The 16,836-nt window shown below is 39.8% G+C and overlaps 1 protein-coding gene across 7 annotated transcripts in view; it reads right to left on the bottom strand.

Moving 5' to 3' along the window:
* strbp (spermatid perinuclear RNA binding protein) overlaps positions 1 to 16,836 on the bottom strand; it is a 198,107-nt gene that overhangs the window by 94,941 nt on the left and 86,330 nt on the right. For all 7 annotated transcript variants that reach the window (XM_072566329.1, XM_072566326.1, XM_072566323.1 and 4 more), the window contains one exon: positions 13,910 to 14,103. In XM_072566329.1, the coding sequence (XP_072422430.1) occupies positions 13,910 to 13,912 (3 nt within the window). In that variant the 5' untranslated portion in view covers positions 13,913 to 14,103. The remainder of the gene's footprint in view (positions 1 to 13,909; positions 14,104 to 16,836) is intronic.

The following is a 16,836-nucleotide window of genomic DNA, read 5'->3' on the forward strand; positions in this document are numbered from 1 at the left end:
AACACGTTCTCCCACTTCAATGCTAATATTTTAGATATTGGTCTGTATGATGCACAATCTTCTGGGGCCTTTCCTTTTTTGACAATGAGTGAGATATTCACCTCTCTCAATGAAACGGAGTGGAGGGGCGGGGGGAAAGAGAGAAGGCAGCCCTGACCATCTGAGTAATTATATATGTCTATAAGTGGACCGGCCAGTATTTCTGTAAACTCTTTGTAGAATTCAACCTGGAATCCATCTGGGCCAGCTGCTTTGCCGCTCTGAAGCTGCTTGATTGTGTCAAGTACTTCCTGGGTTGTCAGGGGAGCATTCAGAATCGACACCTGTTCCGGGGTTAAGTCCGGAAAGGCCAGGCTTTTAAAAAAGGACTTCATCTTCTTAGCTCTGTCTTCACAATCCTGTGATTTATACAAATCAGAGTAAAACTCTCTGAAGATTGTGTTGATCCTTTTATGATCATGAGTCAAAGTATCAGCACTTTCCCTAAAGTACGCGATAGCTTGAGGGGCCTTTATTTCCCTTGCAAGATATGTTAGGTATCTACCAGGCTTATCACCATATTCATATAATCTTTGCTTTGCAAATAATATTTCCATCTTTGCCGTTTGGGTAAGTGCAGTATTCAGGGCTGTCTAAGGGCTGTAATCCTTTGTAATTTAGCAACAAAAGGCATATCAACATAAGCTCTCTCAGCTGCCTTCAAGCGAGCCTCGAGTAGATGCTGTTGTTCTCCCTTTTGTTTGTTTTGGGTCACTGAGTATGAAATGATCAGCCCCTGCGCATAGGCCTTCATGGTCTCCCACATCACCGACAGGTTACTGGCCGTACCGGAGTTAATTTCCAAAAAGATTTTGAATTCTTGAAAAACATATTTTACGATTTTACTATCCTTCATTAAGAAAGAATCCATACGCCAATGTCAGGGGGTTGTTTAATTGTCCCTAGTCTTGATTTCCATGTACACTGCAGCATGATCAGAGATTATCATTTTACCTATTTTGCAGGATAGTATGGAATTCAGAAAGGTAGAGGGAGCAAAAAATAGATCAGTTCTAGTGTGACACTTATGTGGATTAGAATAAAAAGAAAAATCTTTGTCTTGCGGTTGAAAGCACCTCCACACATCTACTAATCCTAGATCCTTATTCAAATCCGCCAATTGTCTGGATCTAGGAGATATACCCGCAGTACTCTTGGGTATCCTGTCTACCTCCGGGTCCATTATACAATTAAAATTTCCTCCTATAATTGTGTAAAGAGCCCCAAAAGCCATCAGTTTGGGAGAATGCTTCTGTTATAAATTTGAAAGGGTGTGCCAGGGGACAATAAAGATTCAAAATCCCATACTCCTCTCCATTTATAAGGGCTTTGATTAGTATATACCATCCAGATTCATCCTTTATCTGACTTAAGATTTTGAAAGGAAGGTTCTTCCGAATGAGAATTACTACTCCCCACTTTTTGAACTGAAAGATGAAAAGGCCTGATCAGATCCTCCCTGTTGTAATTTCAAGTGCTCTTTATCCAGTAAATGTGTTTCCTGTAAGAGAGCTATATCAACCCTTTCTTTGAGGCTTGATAGTATTTTCTTCCTTTTGATTGGTGAATTACTCCCCTTGACATTCCAGGTGCACCACTTAATCGAATGACTAACCATGATCATCCAGGCAAGTCAGAGACCCCCCGGGAGGAAGAACCCCACCCAAAACACCCCGAGCAGACCATAGAAAATTCACAAAAATAGAAATTCTTTAATGCACTCACGCCAATATAGTGAAAAACTAAGAAAATTATAAAACACATTTAAAAGGGGGCATCATTTCCTGTCAGTAAAACCATTGTATCCTCTCTCAACCAGCACCCCACCCTCGACCCAGGCACCACATAGTAAAATAAAGAAATTAAAGTGTACTATAAAGCTAAAGTTGAAAGTGAGTTCCCCACACCAACACCTAAATATACTTGGTATTATCTTTACTAAATGTAAGCATATAAAACTATAAAGTTACAATCTTAGCAGGTAACTCAGCCGAAGAGAACCTGTTCATTCTCCTTTTGGGGCAGATTGTTATTTGCCATGTGCATGCAGTACATAACCAAATACGCCATTAAAACCTCTTTTAGTCCATGCATCAGCTATAAGCCCATAACCCTCAATTCCCTTGGTCATTAAAAATCCATAACTCAGCCTTGAATATACTTAATGACCTTGCCTTGAGCTCTCTGAAGTAAAGAATCCCACAAATTCATAACCATTGGAGAAAGAAGTCTCTCCTCGTCTATACTAAAAGGGTGTCCCCCTCATTATTCTGACAGGGAGAAAGAAACCCAACACAACTATCCTGTCAAGATGTCTAATAATTTTGTATGCTTCAATAAGGTCTCCTCTCATTACAACCTGCTCAATATCCTCGTACGAAAATCCAACCATCTCCAAAAACATCCTAGAGAACCTTCTCTGGACTGCCTTGAATGCCAGTTTAACTTTCTTAGATATGGAGATCAAAGCTGTTCAGGTGTGGTCTGGAGTACTTTTAGTAAGATTTCATTATTTTTATATTTGATCCCTTTGCACTTATTTTCCCTATCATCTGAACTTGTATACAAGCTGTTTTGCAATTCAGGCACAAAGATCCCTCTGTGCTGCACCTTTCTGCAGTCTTTCTTACCATTTAAATAATATTCAGCACTCTATTCTTCCTGCTAAAGTGTGTAACTTCGCACTTGGCCACATTAGTGTTTTCCCACTCACTTAACCTGTCAATATCCCTCTGTAGACTCACTGAGTCATACTTACCAATTGCCATCCCATCTATTTGTTTCATCCACAGTACCAGAAATTGTTGTGGTTGTTCGCCGAGCCGGGAATTTGTGTTGCAAACGTTTCGTCCCCTGTCTAGATGACATTCTCAGTGCTTGGGAGCCTCCTGTGAAGCGCTTCTGTGATGTTTCCTCCCGCCTGTCTCTGCCGCTTCCGGTTGTCAGTTCCAGCTGTCCACTGTAGTGGCCAGTATATTGGGTCCAGGTCGATGTGTTTGTTGATAGAGTCTGTGGATGAGTGCCATGCCTCTAGGAATTCCCTGGCTGTTCTCTGTTTGGCTTGCCCTATAATGGTAGTGTTGTCCCAGTCGAATTCATGTTGCTTGTCATCTGCGTGTGTGGCTACCAAGGATAGCTGGTCGTGTCGTTTCATGGCTAGTTGGTGTTCATGGATACGGATCATTAGCTATCTTCCAGTTTGTCCTATGTAGTGTTTTGTGCAGTCCTTGCATGGGATTTTGTACACTACATTGGTTTTGCTCATGTTGGGTATCGGGTCCTTCGTTCTGGTGAGTTGTTGTCCGAGAGTGGCTGTTGGTTTGTGTTATTAGTCCTAGTGGTCGCAGTAGTCTGGCTGTCAGTTCTGAAATGCTCCTGATGTATGGTAGTGTGGCTAGTCCTTTGGGTTGCGGCATGTCCTCGTTCTGTTGTCTTTCTCTTAGGCATCTGTTGATGAAATTGCGAGGGTATCCGTTTTTGGCGAATGCCTTGTATAGGTGTTCCTCTTCCTCTTTTTGCAGTTCTGGTGTGCTGCAGTGTGTTGTGGCCCTTTTGAATAGTGTCTTGATGCAACTTCGTTTGTGTGTGTTGGGGTGGTTGCTATCATAGTTTAGGACTTGGTCTGTGTGTGTGGCCATCCTGTAAACCTTTGTGGTATAGTACCAGAAACTATTTTATGTGGCACTTTTGCTACAGTAGGCAACTAATAGAGTAGTACTTGTTGAGACAGGGAACAAAGATGTAATTTAGGAACACAATCTGCACACAAATCTGTAACAATGCATCGATCACGATATTGGTGTCAACGTGATCATCATTCACGATTACCTAAATACAATTTCTAGTATTGTCAATATACGCATTTCCAAAACAAAACTCACCATAGACATGCCGATTCTCTTAGACTATTTATAAAAGGACAGATATCACAATAGTACCTTGATGGAAACCTCAATTTATTCACCCATTCGGTAGAGATGCTATAAAAATGTAGCAAGTTTCTTGCAAATCAATATTTCACCAAACTGTACTGTGTATTTCATACCCTGACATTCCATAGTAGAATGCTGGGTTATCTTGAATAAATTCTTGGTTGTATGGCTATTTGCTGGAACATTTCTGTATTGTGTCCCTTAATTGCTTCAATGTATTAAATCAAATTGTGTTCTTCACATCTTTGTTACGATGCAGGTTTAAGTTCTGGACTGATGCTTTTGTGATTCATTATTACTTGCCCCCTAGTGTGGGGTCAGTTCAGACACACAGCTAGCTCAGCAAAATACAAAGTGTGCAGGAAGTTTGTACAAAATATTTCAGGATGTCATCGATTTCATTGCATGCTCCCACAAGGTCTGATATCACTGCAATAACAGAAACTGTATCATGACATTCCAAATAAACAAGTTAGACTACAACCTGGTGTCGTGTGATTTTTAACTTTGTTTACCCCAGTCCAACACTGGCACCTCTTAGCTATATGGCTAGCACATGGATTCGATAGTGTTATGATTTGGTCCCTGTTCTGGCTGAAGTAGATTTGAGGCTTCCCATTTCAAACAATTAATACTTTTTTTAAAAAAAGGCAATTCTCCTTGGATTCTTGAATGAACACCACAAACCAGACTTCAAAAAAAGATCAGGTTCAAGTTCTAAATTGAGGCAAGACGAATTTTGATGGAATTGGACAGGAGCTTGCAAGGGTTGAGTGGAGCAGTTTGTTTGCAGGCAAAGGGACCTCTGGCAAATGAGATAACTCGAGTTCAAGGTCTACAAGCTCCTGAGAGAGTGAAGGGCAAGGTTGGCAAGAATAGGGAACTCTGGAAGATAAGAGATATTGAAACTCTTACCAGAAAAAAGGTACTGGCAGCTGGGATCAAGGGAATCCCTGGGAGGTATACAAGGATTACAAGAGGCTACTAGAGAAGGAAATCAGGAGGACGAAAAAGGGAGCACAAGATAGCCTTGGTTGAGAAGATTAAAGTGAATCCAAAGAGGTATTTTAAGGAAAAAGAATAACCAATGTACTGTACATGACCTCCCAACTCCTGTACTCAATACTCTGACCAATAAAGGAAAGCATACAAAATACCTTCTTCACTATCCTATCTACCTGCGACGCCACATTCAAGGAGCTATGAACCTGAACTCCAAGGTCTTTTTGTCCAGCAACACTCCCTAGGACCGTACCATTAAGTGTGTAAGTCCTACTATGTTTTGCTTTCCCAAAATGCAGCACCTCACACTTATCTAAATTAAACTCCATCTGCCACTTCTCAGCCCACTGGACCATCTGATCAAGATCCCATTGTAATCTGAGGTAACCTTCTTCACTATCCACTACACCTCCAATTTTGGTGTCATCTGCAAACTTACTAACTATGCCTCTTAAGCTCACAACCAAATAATTTATATAAATGATGGAAAGTAGGTGGACCCAGCACTAATCCTTGTGGCACTCCACAGGTTACAGGACTCCAGTATGAAAAAAAACTATTGGAAAGATGTTGTGAAACTTGAAAGGGTTCAGAAAAGATTTACAAGGATGTTGCCAAGGTTGGAGGATTTGAGCTATAGGCAGAGGTTGAACAGGCTAGGGCTGTTTTCCCTGGAGCAGCGAAGGCTGAGGGGTGACCTAATAGAGATTTATGAAATCATGAGGGGCATGGATAGGATAAATAGACAAAGTTTTTTTCCCTGGGTGGGGGAGTCTAGAACTAGAGGCATAGGTTTACAAAGGAAAGATATGAAAGAGACCTAAGGAGCAACTTTTTCACACAGAGGGTGGTACGTGTATGGAATGAGCTGACAGAGGAAGTGGTGGAAGCTAGTACAATTGCAACATTTAAAAAGACATCTGGATGGGTATATGAATAGGAAGGGTTTGGAAGGATATGGGCCGGTTGCTGGCAGGTGGGACTAGATTAACTTTATGACTCTAGAGAGAGTATTGGGCCCCTCAAGGACCAAAGTGGACATGTATGTGTTGAATCACAGGAGATGGGCAAGGTTCTCAATGAATATTTCTCCTCTGCGTTTACCATGGAGAAAGACATGAAGACTTAGGAGAAAGTGAGGACTGCAGATGCTGGATATCAGAGTCGAGAGTGTAGTGCTGGAAAAACACAGCAGGTCAGGCAGCATCCAAGGAGCAGGAGAATTGTCGTTTCGGGCATTAGCCCTTCATCAGACTTAGGAACTCGGGTAAGTTAACGGTGATATCTTGGGAACAGTCCATGTCACAGTCATAGAGATGTACAGCATGGAAACAGACCCTTTGGTCCAACCCATCCATGTCGACCAGATATCCCAACCCAATCTAGTCCCACTCGCCAGCACCCGGCCCATATCCCTCCAGTCCCTTCCTATTCACATACCCATCCAAATGCCTTTTAAATGTTGCAATTGTATCAGCCTCCACCACTTCCTCTGGCAGCTCATTCCATACACGTACCACCCTCTGCATGAAGAAGTTGCCCTTTAGGTCTCTTTTATATCTTTCCCTACTCACCCTAAACCTATGCCCTCAGCCTCAGATGCTCCAGGGAGAACACCCCCAGCCTATTCAATTTCTCCCTATAGACCAGAAAATAACACTTAATTCCTCTAAAATACACTGCTCCAGGTTAAAACTATTCACTTATCTGTTTCTCTGCTGTGACTTTGCCCAAACAATTTCTCCAAGATCAGTTGTGAATTTCACTGTTTGTTGATTTTCCCAGATGCACTCCGATGTCCAGCGAATTCAAACAGCAAGGGCCGTCTTCACCAGCAGAGAGTTGGTGCTGGATGTATTAGAATGTAAGATGGTGGATAAATCTCCTAGTCCTGACCAGATATATACAAGAACACTGCAATAAGCTAAAGTAGTAATTGCGGGGGCCCTGGCTGATAGTTTTGCATTATCATTAGCCACGGGTGAGGTCCTGGAAGACTGGAGAGTAGCGAATGCTGTGCCATTATTTAAGAAGGGCTGCAAAGAAAAGCCTGGGAACTGTAGACTAGTAAGCTTAACATCTATGGTGGGTAAGTTACTTGACAAGATTAAGGGATAAGATTTGCATGCATTTGGAAAGTCAGGGTTTCATTCGGAGTAGTCAGCATGGCTTTGTGAGTGGGAGATCATGCCTCACAAATTTGTTAGAGTTCTTTGAAGAAGTGAACAGGAAGGTTGACGAGGGCAAGCCAGTAGACATAGTCTATATGGATTTCAGTAAGGCCTTTTCTAGGTTCTCCATGGAAGGCTGCTCGGGAAGGTGAGATCGCACAGAATCCAGGGCAGGCTGGCAAACTGGATACAAAAGTGGCTTGATGGTAGGAAGCAGAGGGTAAGAGAGGAAGAATGCTTGTCGGACTGGAGGCCTGTGACTAGTGGAGTACCTCAGGTGTCGGTGCTGAGCCCATTACTATTTGTTATCTCGATCAATGATTTAAATGACAATGTACAAGGCATGATTAGTAAGTTCGCTGATGACACTAAAATAGGCAATATGGACTGTGAGGAAGATCATCAGAAATTGCAGCAGGACCATGATCAGCTGGGGAAGTGGGCCGAGAAATGGTAAATGGAGTTTAATATAGATAAGTGTGAGATCTCGCATTTTGGAAAGCCGAATCAAGGTAAGAGTTTCATTATGAATGGTTGGGCCTTAAGCAGTGTGGTGGGATGGAAGGACCTTGGAGTTCAGATGCATGGTTCTCTAAAAGGGGAGAGTCACAGATGGATAGGGCAGTGAAGTAAGCTTTTGGGACACTGGCCTTCATCAATCAAAACACTGAGTATAGAAGTTCGGAAGTTACGTTGCAGTTGTATGGGATGTTGCTGAGGCTGCACTTGGAGTATTGTGTTCAGTTTTGATCACCTTGTTAGTAGGATGTAGTGGACAATGAAAAAGGTTATCTTAGAGTACAACAGGACCTTGATAAGATGGGCCATGGACCAACGAATGGCAAATGGAGTTTAATTTAGATAAATATGAGGTGCTGCATTTTGGTAAGGCAAACCAGGGCAGAACTTATACAGTTAATGGTAGGGCACTGGGGAGTGTCAAGGTGACAGAGGTGCAGTTGGATAGTTCTTGAAAATGGAGTCTCAAATAGACAAGATGGTGAAGGCGGCTTTTGGCACACATTCCTTCACTGGTCAGCACACTGAGTATACCGAGTTGGGGCGTCATATTGCAGCTGTACAAGACATTGGCAAAGCTACTTTTAGAATACTGTATTCAATTCTGGTCTCCCTGCTGTAGGAAGGATGCTGTTAAACATGGAAGAGTTTAAAAAAGATTTATGAGGATGTTGCTGCAAATGGAGGGTTTGAACTATAGGGAAAGGCTGAATAGGCTGGGACTTTATTCCCTGGTGCATTGGAGTCTGTGGTGTGACCTTCAAGAGGTTTATAAAATCATGAGGGTATCGAGAGTGAATAGCCAAGGTTTTTCCTCCATGGTTAAGGGCATCCAAAGCTGGAAGGCATAGGTTTAAGGTGAGGGGGAAATATTTAGAAGGGACTGGAGGGGCAGCTTTTTCACGCAGAGGGTGGTGAGTGTATGGAGTGAGCTGCCAGAAGTGACGGTGAAGGGGTTACAATTACAACATTTAAAAGCACCTGGATGGGTATATAAAGAGGAAGGATGTAGAGGGATATGGGCCAAATGCTGGCAATGGGACTAGATCAATTAAGGATATCTGGTCTGTTGGACCGAAGTGTCTGTTTCCGTGTTGTATAACTCTACAACTCTTCTTCCATTGCCTTTTCAGGAAGGAGAGTTCCAAACACTCTCAACCCTCTGAAAAATATTTACTTCATTTTTAATTGAATGATTGTTTATTTCTGAACAGTGTTTATGCGTTCTAGATTGCCCCCTAAGAGGGAACATCCTCTTGACTCTCAAAACCTCTCAGGATCCTATATGTTTCAATGAAATTGCTCTATGCTCTTTGAAACTCAAGCTGATAAAAGCGAATATCTGTCTAATGTTTTTGGAAACGGCAACATGTCCATTCAAGAAATTAGTCTCCAAATTCTACCCTGAACTGTCTGCAATGTACTTAAATGCCTTCTTAAATAAAGTCCTGTATAAAAGTGAAGCAAACCCTCCTTTAGTATTCAATTCCCCAGGCACTCTATTAACTTTCCCAAATATTTGCTGCACCTGCCATTTGCTGCACCTCCCTTTTGCCATTTATGCACTTAGGCATCCAGATCCCTCTGCATCTCAGAGGTTTGCATTTCCTTAAGATTTAGGTAATAAACTTTAAAAACAATTATTCCTGCCAAAATGGACAACTTTAAAAGTTTCCCACATCATAAGCCACTTGCAAATCTTTACCCACTCAATTAAGGCAACACACATATAAGTTATATTTGCTTCCTTTCCTACTAATCTTTGTTGTTGGCATATCTAGCAACAGTACCTTCCAACTCTTATTCCAAGATACTTATGTAAATTGTAAGCAGTTGAGGTCCAAACATCGATCACTGTGGTACACCAATCATTACATCTTGCCAACCTGAGAAAGATCCACTTACTCCAATTCTCAGGTTCCTCTTGGGAAGAATGATTGGCTACGTGCTATCACCATACCTTTAGCTTTTATTCTACACTTAAGTTTGGATATATCACTTTATTAAATGCTTTCTCATAATCTAAGTATTGTATGTCCAACAGTTCCCCTTTAACCACAGTAAAGGACACCTCTTCAAAAGAGCTCCAATAGATTGGTTAAATATGATTTCCCTTTCCAAAACAATGTTATCTCATCTGATTATCTCAACCATATCCAAGTGCCATGCTATAACTTCTTTCATAACATAGTCCAACATTTTCACCATGTCAGTTACCTGGTCTGTAGCTTCCTGCTTTTTGTCTCCACCCTTTTTGAATAAAGGAGCTTCAATTTAGCAGGAGACTCTGAATCTCGGGAGTTATGGAAAATTAAAACCAACACATCAACTATGTCAATTGCTACTTCTGTTAAGATCCTAGATGAAATCCATTAGGACCTATGCAGGAGTTAGCCTACAGCACCAACAATTTACTCAGTAGCACTTCCCAGGTGATTTTAAGCTGAGCTCCATCTTACCTTTTATTTATTGATTTATAGCTGTTGTCGAGATGTTCCTTGTACTTTTTTATAGTGAACAATGATTAAAGATACCTTCTCAACTCACCTGTCATTTCCTTATTTTCCATCAATTATGTTTTCTTTGTCTGATGCTATCTCTAAGCCTTTAGATAACCATGGATAATGGATTCATCTCTTGAAAGCTTTCTTAGTCATTAGAATGTATATATTCAATGTATTGAAATATCCCTTACGTCGGCCAGTGCATCTCTATTAAACTATCCTTCAACCTAATTAGCCAATTCACTTTAGACAGTTCTGCTTTCATGCCTCATTAATGTCCTTATTTTAAGTTTAAAGGCTTTACACCGCAATATTACAACTGTAGGTTGTAATGCCATTAGGGACTCTATTTTGAGGCTGTGTTGATGCAAAACAGGTCCCTAGTGGTTATTACAATTCAGAAGAATAACTTAAGAAGTTCCAGGCCTCAGAGTCTCCAAACACAACAGATAGCAATTTGTAATAGCATGCCCTCTGAACCCATTATAAACCAAGACAAAAAGCAATAAGTGACCCCAGACAGTAATTAAAAAAGATAGTGAATCGTGCAATAAAGTGCTGAGAGTGGTCTTCTGACATCATAGGCAAATCAATTAATTTAACATTAAAACAGTGGTTATTTTAACACTGACAGATTGTTTCTATGGAAGGTAGAAAACTGAATACATTTACCACTTTGAATGATGGAGCAGGCTTGATGGGCTGAATGGTTCACTCGTTCTTATCTTTTGTGTTTCTTAATGTAGAAGTAATCAAATGTATAAAATACATCCACGGGAAGTTTTTCCTGTTAACTCTTCACCTCCACAACCACCATCACGAGTTGCAAGCTCTGCCTTCAAGACATTCAGCATCCTGTCTTGAAACATGTCGCCATTCCTTTAGTGTCACTGTTGTGTCAAAACCCTGGTATGCCCTCCCTAATGGCATTGTGGGTCTACCAAAACCACATGACTTGCAGCAGTTCAAGGCGGCAGCTCACCACCACTTTCTCAAGTGCAACAAGGGACGGGCATTAACTGCTGATCCAGCAAATGATGCCCACATCCAAGTGAATAAAAAAAATTCAAATATTACTTAGCTAATTATGTGCATTAATATTAAATTAACAGATATTCCATATGTCCTGGACACAGTGTCAAAATATGACGGTAATTTATTTCAAGTCAAGTAAGGTGGTAGCTCCTGCAGCAAGATCTGTCATATCACACAATAGCAAAAGGTACTGCTGTGGAAAAGACAGACTTGGAAAGATCTCAAAACAGCCTCAAATTTGACACCAGCTTGATATGTACAGATTCAGAACTATCCTTGCAAGACATAACCTCAAATGCTACAAGCTTTCAGAAGCTATTAACAAATAATCTAGGGTTAGGGAACTAGACAGAATGGGAAAAAGATTTAACCAAACAGAAAGAAAGTCGTTTGAGAAAAGATTCAACATTACTGCGAAAGGGTGCCAACCTAAGAGGGTGCCAAATATCTTTACTCTTCCCAGCCTGGGTTTGCTAATCCTGTTATTAAAATTGCGATGTGAAACAACTAATACAGATGAGGAAAACAGATGTCAAACCAGAATAGGAGGTTTACTAAAGATCAAAAAGAAAATTGCGAACAGTGTGCAAAACAACATTCAATAACTGTAACAGTCCTCGCCTAACTTGATGAATTAAGATGATATCCCCTATAAAAACAAAGATGTTGTTAGCGTATCACACTAAGACAATGTACAAATAATACAATTGATACTGATCCCTCAAGAGGAGCCAAGTAAAGAATTCTCAAACCAGCAATAAGCTGTGGATAAAGACTTCACATTGCACTTTTAAAAGGTTTCCCATTTGTTACCAGGAAATGTTCCTTTCTTTTTCTAGTGCTCTCAAATATAGAAGTCATTTTTTATAAGAAAAGTCCAACAGATAGGTTTGCACACTACAGATCTATTATATTATATACTTTTAATAAAATCATTAATATTTATACATTCATCTTCCTTTACTGCCCATTTTTGACAAGTCTTCCTCTCCTATGTATCCAGACATACCTTTTACAGAAAAGGGTTGACCAGTAATTTCTCCAGGTGATTACTGACTAGTAATCCTGAACAAGCAATAGGGAACTATTGCAGCCACGAGCAATCAACAGTCAAAATCACAGAATCATAGAAGACAGAAACAGACTCTAATGTCCAACTCATTCATACTGACCAGGTTTCCCAAATTAAGCTAGTCCCACTTCTTTGCACAATTCGTGAATACTCATTTTATTGTCTTTTCTGGATTTATTTTCCATTTTTGTTTCTTCATTCTATCTCTACGGTGATGTTGTACTAAACCGACAAAATAAAACTCAGAACTCTTGATGCATCTGCATTTCCACTGTTCTTTTCATAATGTGTTAATTCCAAAATCTAAGCTCCAAATTTTATGTACACAGTTTATTTTCATTTCAGTTTGCAAACAGTTGTGCAAAATATTATGCTAAATAAATTATGGATCCTAGGAAAGATACTTGATACATTGTTAAAACACACCCACGCAGTGCTTGGATATAATGCAGCCTTTGACTATCACCTAGACTATGATTCTTGCACTTTCAAATTATACCCAATACGATACGGTGCAGCATATTGAAAGCATTGTGGTTAAAGCTGATTTATAGTCATTAGACCGATGAACAATTTGTATAAAATTTTGTGAAGGTTAACAGACTCTCAAAAAATTTGCAATGAAATTAGTATCTTTATTGAAAGTGTGTTTCCTGACCTCCCCCCCAACATACCACATATGTGCCAACACCCACCTCCACTTCACCCCTTTTCCCCTTCCCAAGCCACACTCTCCCCACTGCCCTTGAGCCAGCCCCACCCCAGTTCTTCCAACTAATGTAGATACTTCTAAAAGATTTTCTTGATTTGTTGGGACATTTTTCAACTTCCATCATTATTCTGTTGTCAGTTAGTATATGGTACACAAAACTACGAATTTCCTTAAAAATTTATTAGAGACTGGGTGAAGACTTTGGCCTTTAATTCCTCTCATGGTTATAATAAATTCAAAGCATACTAACCAATTATTTTAATTTCATCATAAATAGATTTTGCTTCTATTACTAGATCTAATTTTAAAGCAATATACAAGTCCATAATCAAAAGTAACACTTCTAATAATGTAAATTTTAATAGTATTAGTAAGTATTAGAATATTTTTCTTAGGTTTCATTAGTCTTTTTTGACATTATCGTTTAATCAGGTGATATAATAAAGTAATTTGAGCAGAAGATTAGATGGTGCTGACATGCAGCATCTGTTCACTTCACAATAGCCAAGCTAGCTGATACATCTGTCAAAAGTATCCTGATTCACTCACTGCAATGATTCTGCTACACGGAGGACAATGACAAGCACCTAAAATTTTAGCTATGCAGCACAGTGCAAGGTCATTTGGCATCTTATAGCAGCATGTTAACACCGGTTTCATTACAGCGTGTAATTTATGAACATCCTCTTTATAATTAATAATTCATATGCTGCAGACTCTGGAGGCTTAATTCTGTGGTTTAAAAATCTTGGAAATAACTCAAGACCATACACTCTGCACATGGAATTATAGTACCCATATAGTTAATATCAAACTACTGAATAGATTTTTGTTTTACTGAGCTGCTTTGATTGCATCCATTAGACTATCAGCTAATGTATCACATGAAACAAGGTCAGAAGTGACAAAACCCAAGAACATACCATGATTCTCCACTTGCTGTTCCAGCTTCCCTTCTCCGTCTTTTCCTGTTAGATGCTCCTTATGTTCAGCAATTTTGTCTTGCCACTGGTTTTCTCTTTCACAGCAGAACTTCCTCATAAGCTCTTGTAATCCCTCTACAACTCAGACCTCAAAGTAGCAAATGGTACAGCAAGATGACTTTTTTTAAACGTACCTATAGAGAAAAACACCAGCAGTCCAAAGTGAATTCTTAGTCAAGTGCTATTATTATACAATATCTTTTAAACTAAAAATCAAAAATACAAATCTCAGTTCTGAAATCATATGATTCTGTATAAATGAATACCACTCCATTAGAATGTAGACAACTTCACAAAAGTGGTCATACCATTAAAGTTGAATTGACAGCAGAAGCTCTGGAGAATATGAAACCAGCAGTCTGCAGTATAACTAATTGAATGCTTAATTGCTCCTTAGTCCCAAGATTCTGGATAGGTGAAGCAAGGCAAGGTTTTTTCCTTCCTGCTTGACACAATCAGAAACCACATCTGTTGCTGAATGTGCACAATATTTAAATGCCTGTTATTTTGCCCCCCAGATTGATGAAGTGTAATCAGTCTAAAAAGATTAATTAATTCCATCTTAAATATTTTTTCACATACAAACTCGCAATTTATTTTAAGAAAAGAGTTTAGCTTCCAAATCAGAATGCTAGTTTTCCAGTTTTTAAACTGACTGCAGGGAGCTAAAAATGCCTTCGCAAAGATTTAGTAACGCAAACGTTTTATGATAGATCTTGCAAAGTGTAAATTCTGCCATATGCGTCTTTGCAGAATTTCATTGATTATGCTTGACATGAGATTTTTTTTTGTTTATTATGAACTATTAACTTTTTGTTTTGCTACAGTCAGCAACTGGATAGCAAAGGTAAAGGACACATTATTTTGCCAAAGGAAAAGCCCAGAAGACAAATCAGCTAACTGCAGAAAACTCCATGAGGTGCAAATGCCTAAAGAACACACAATATGGAATCTAACTTGTTGGCTGCATAATTAGGCTGCAAAAGGCTGCATACTATTGTCAAATAAAGACAACATATTTAATACTGATATAGGAAATCCAGATTTTCCTTTCCCAGTGTATTTTCAAAAGGCTGTTGATATGTCTGAGATGACATCCTGCCAACAAACAATTGGTTTTGCAGTTTTCTACCAGCAGAAAAAGCCAAACAGTAAAGTGTTACAGACACTGGAAATCTTAAATAGTCAAATTCTGGAAATAACAAGAATGACCAGCATCTGTGGAGAGGAACTTAAAATTTAAGTCTGACATCCTTTTGACAAAAGGGTTTTCACGTCTATACCTCTCTGCAATTGGCAATGAACAGCTTTGGAAATCACAACACATACACATACGTTAGGTCCATCTTAAAACTAAATGGACAGAAAGTGAGTGATTAGATTAGACTAGGTTCCCGACAGCATGGAAATAGGCCCTTCAGCCCAACAAGTCCACACTGACCCTCTGAAGAGTAGCTCACCCTGACCCATTCCCCAACCCTTTTGTTTACCCCTGACTAGCGCATCTAACACAATGAGCAATTTAGCATGGCCAATTCACCTGACTCATACATCTTTGATTGTGGGAGGAAACCGGGGCACCCAGAGGAAACCCACGCAAACATGGGGAGAATGTGCAAACTGCACACATAGTTGTCCAAGGTGGGAACCAAACCCGAATCCTTAGCTCTGTGAGGCAGCAGTGCTAACCACTGATCCACCATGCCAATATCTTTATTATTTTTTCACAAGAAATGTATAAGTCACTGTTTTATAACTGTTTATATACTTGGTTTGTGATCCAACAAAATGAAATCATGAGAATCATGTAATGGCATTTTTTACACTTATGAATAAAATGCATCTTAGTGGTCAGTGATGCCAAACCTAAGAAAATACCTAGATTGAAAACTCAAATATAACAGACTTTGAGAAGTGAGACTTCTCAGCATATTACAGAACATTCAAATTAGATTCAAGAATAAAAAAAAATCCAAGTTCAAAGAACAGGATATGATCTTGTTACTTTGGTAGTTTTGTATGTAGGTTTGCTCGCTGAGCTTGAAGGTTCATTTCCAGACGTTCTGTCACCCTACTAGGTAACATCTTCAGTGGGCCTCAGGCAAAGCTCTGCTGAAAATTCCTGCTTTCTAGGTTTGGGTTTCTTTGGGTTGGTGATGTCATTTCCTGTGGTGATGTTATTTCCTGTGGTGAAGTCACTTCTTTTTTTTCCTCAGGGGTTGGTATATGAGGTCTAACTTGTTGTGTTGGTTGATACAGTTCTAGTTGGAATGCCACGCTTCTAGAAAATCTTGTGCATGTCATTGTTTGGCTTGTCCTAGGATGGATGTGTTGTCCCAGTCAAAGTAGTGTCCTTCCTCATCCATATATAAGGATACTAATGAGAGAGGGTCATGTTTTTTGGGGCTAGTTGGTGTTCATGTATCCTGGTGGCTAATTTTCTGCCTGTTTGTCCAATGTAGTATTTGTTACAGTCCTTGCATGGGATTTTGTAAATGACATGAGCTTTGCTAGTTGTCTGAATAGGGTCTTTCAAGTTCGTTAGCTGTTGTTTTCGTGTGTTGGTGGGTTTGTGGGCTACCATGATGCAAAGGGATCGGAGTAGTCTGGCAGTCATTTCCGAGATGTCTTTGATATAGGAGAGAGCGAGTAGGGTTTCTGGAAGTGTTTTGTCTGCTTGTTTGTGTTTGTTGCTGAGAAATCAGCGGACTGTGTTCATTGGGTACCCATTCTTTTTGAGTACACCGTATAGGTGATTTTCCTTTGTTTTGGGTAGTTCCTCTGTGCTGCAAAGTGTGTTGGCTTATTGAAATAATGTTCTGCTACAGCTTAGTTTGTGGATATTGGGGTGATTGCTTCTGTAGCAA

This window comes from Chiloscyllium punctatum, chromosome 49 (assembly GCF_047496795.1).
Source record: "Chiloscyllium punctatum isolate Juve2018m chromosome 49, sChiPun1.3, whole genome shotgun sequence".
Classification (NCBI taxonomy): domain Eukaryota; kingdom Metazoa; phylum Chordata; class Chondrichthyes; order Orectolobiformes; family Hemiscylliidae; genus Chiloscyllium; species Chiloscyllium punctatum.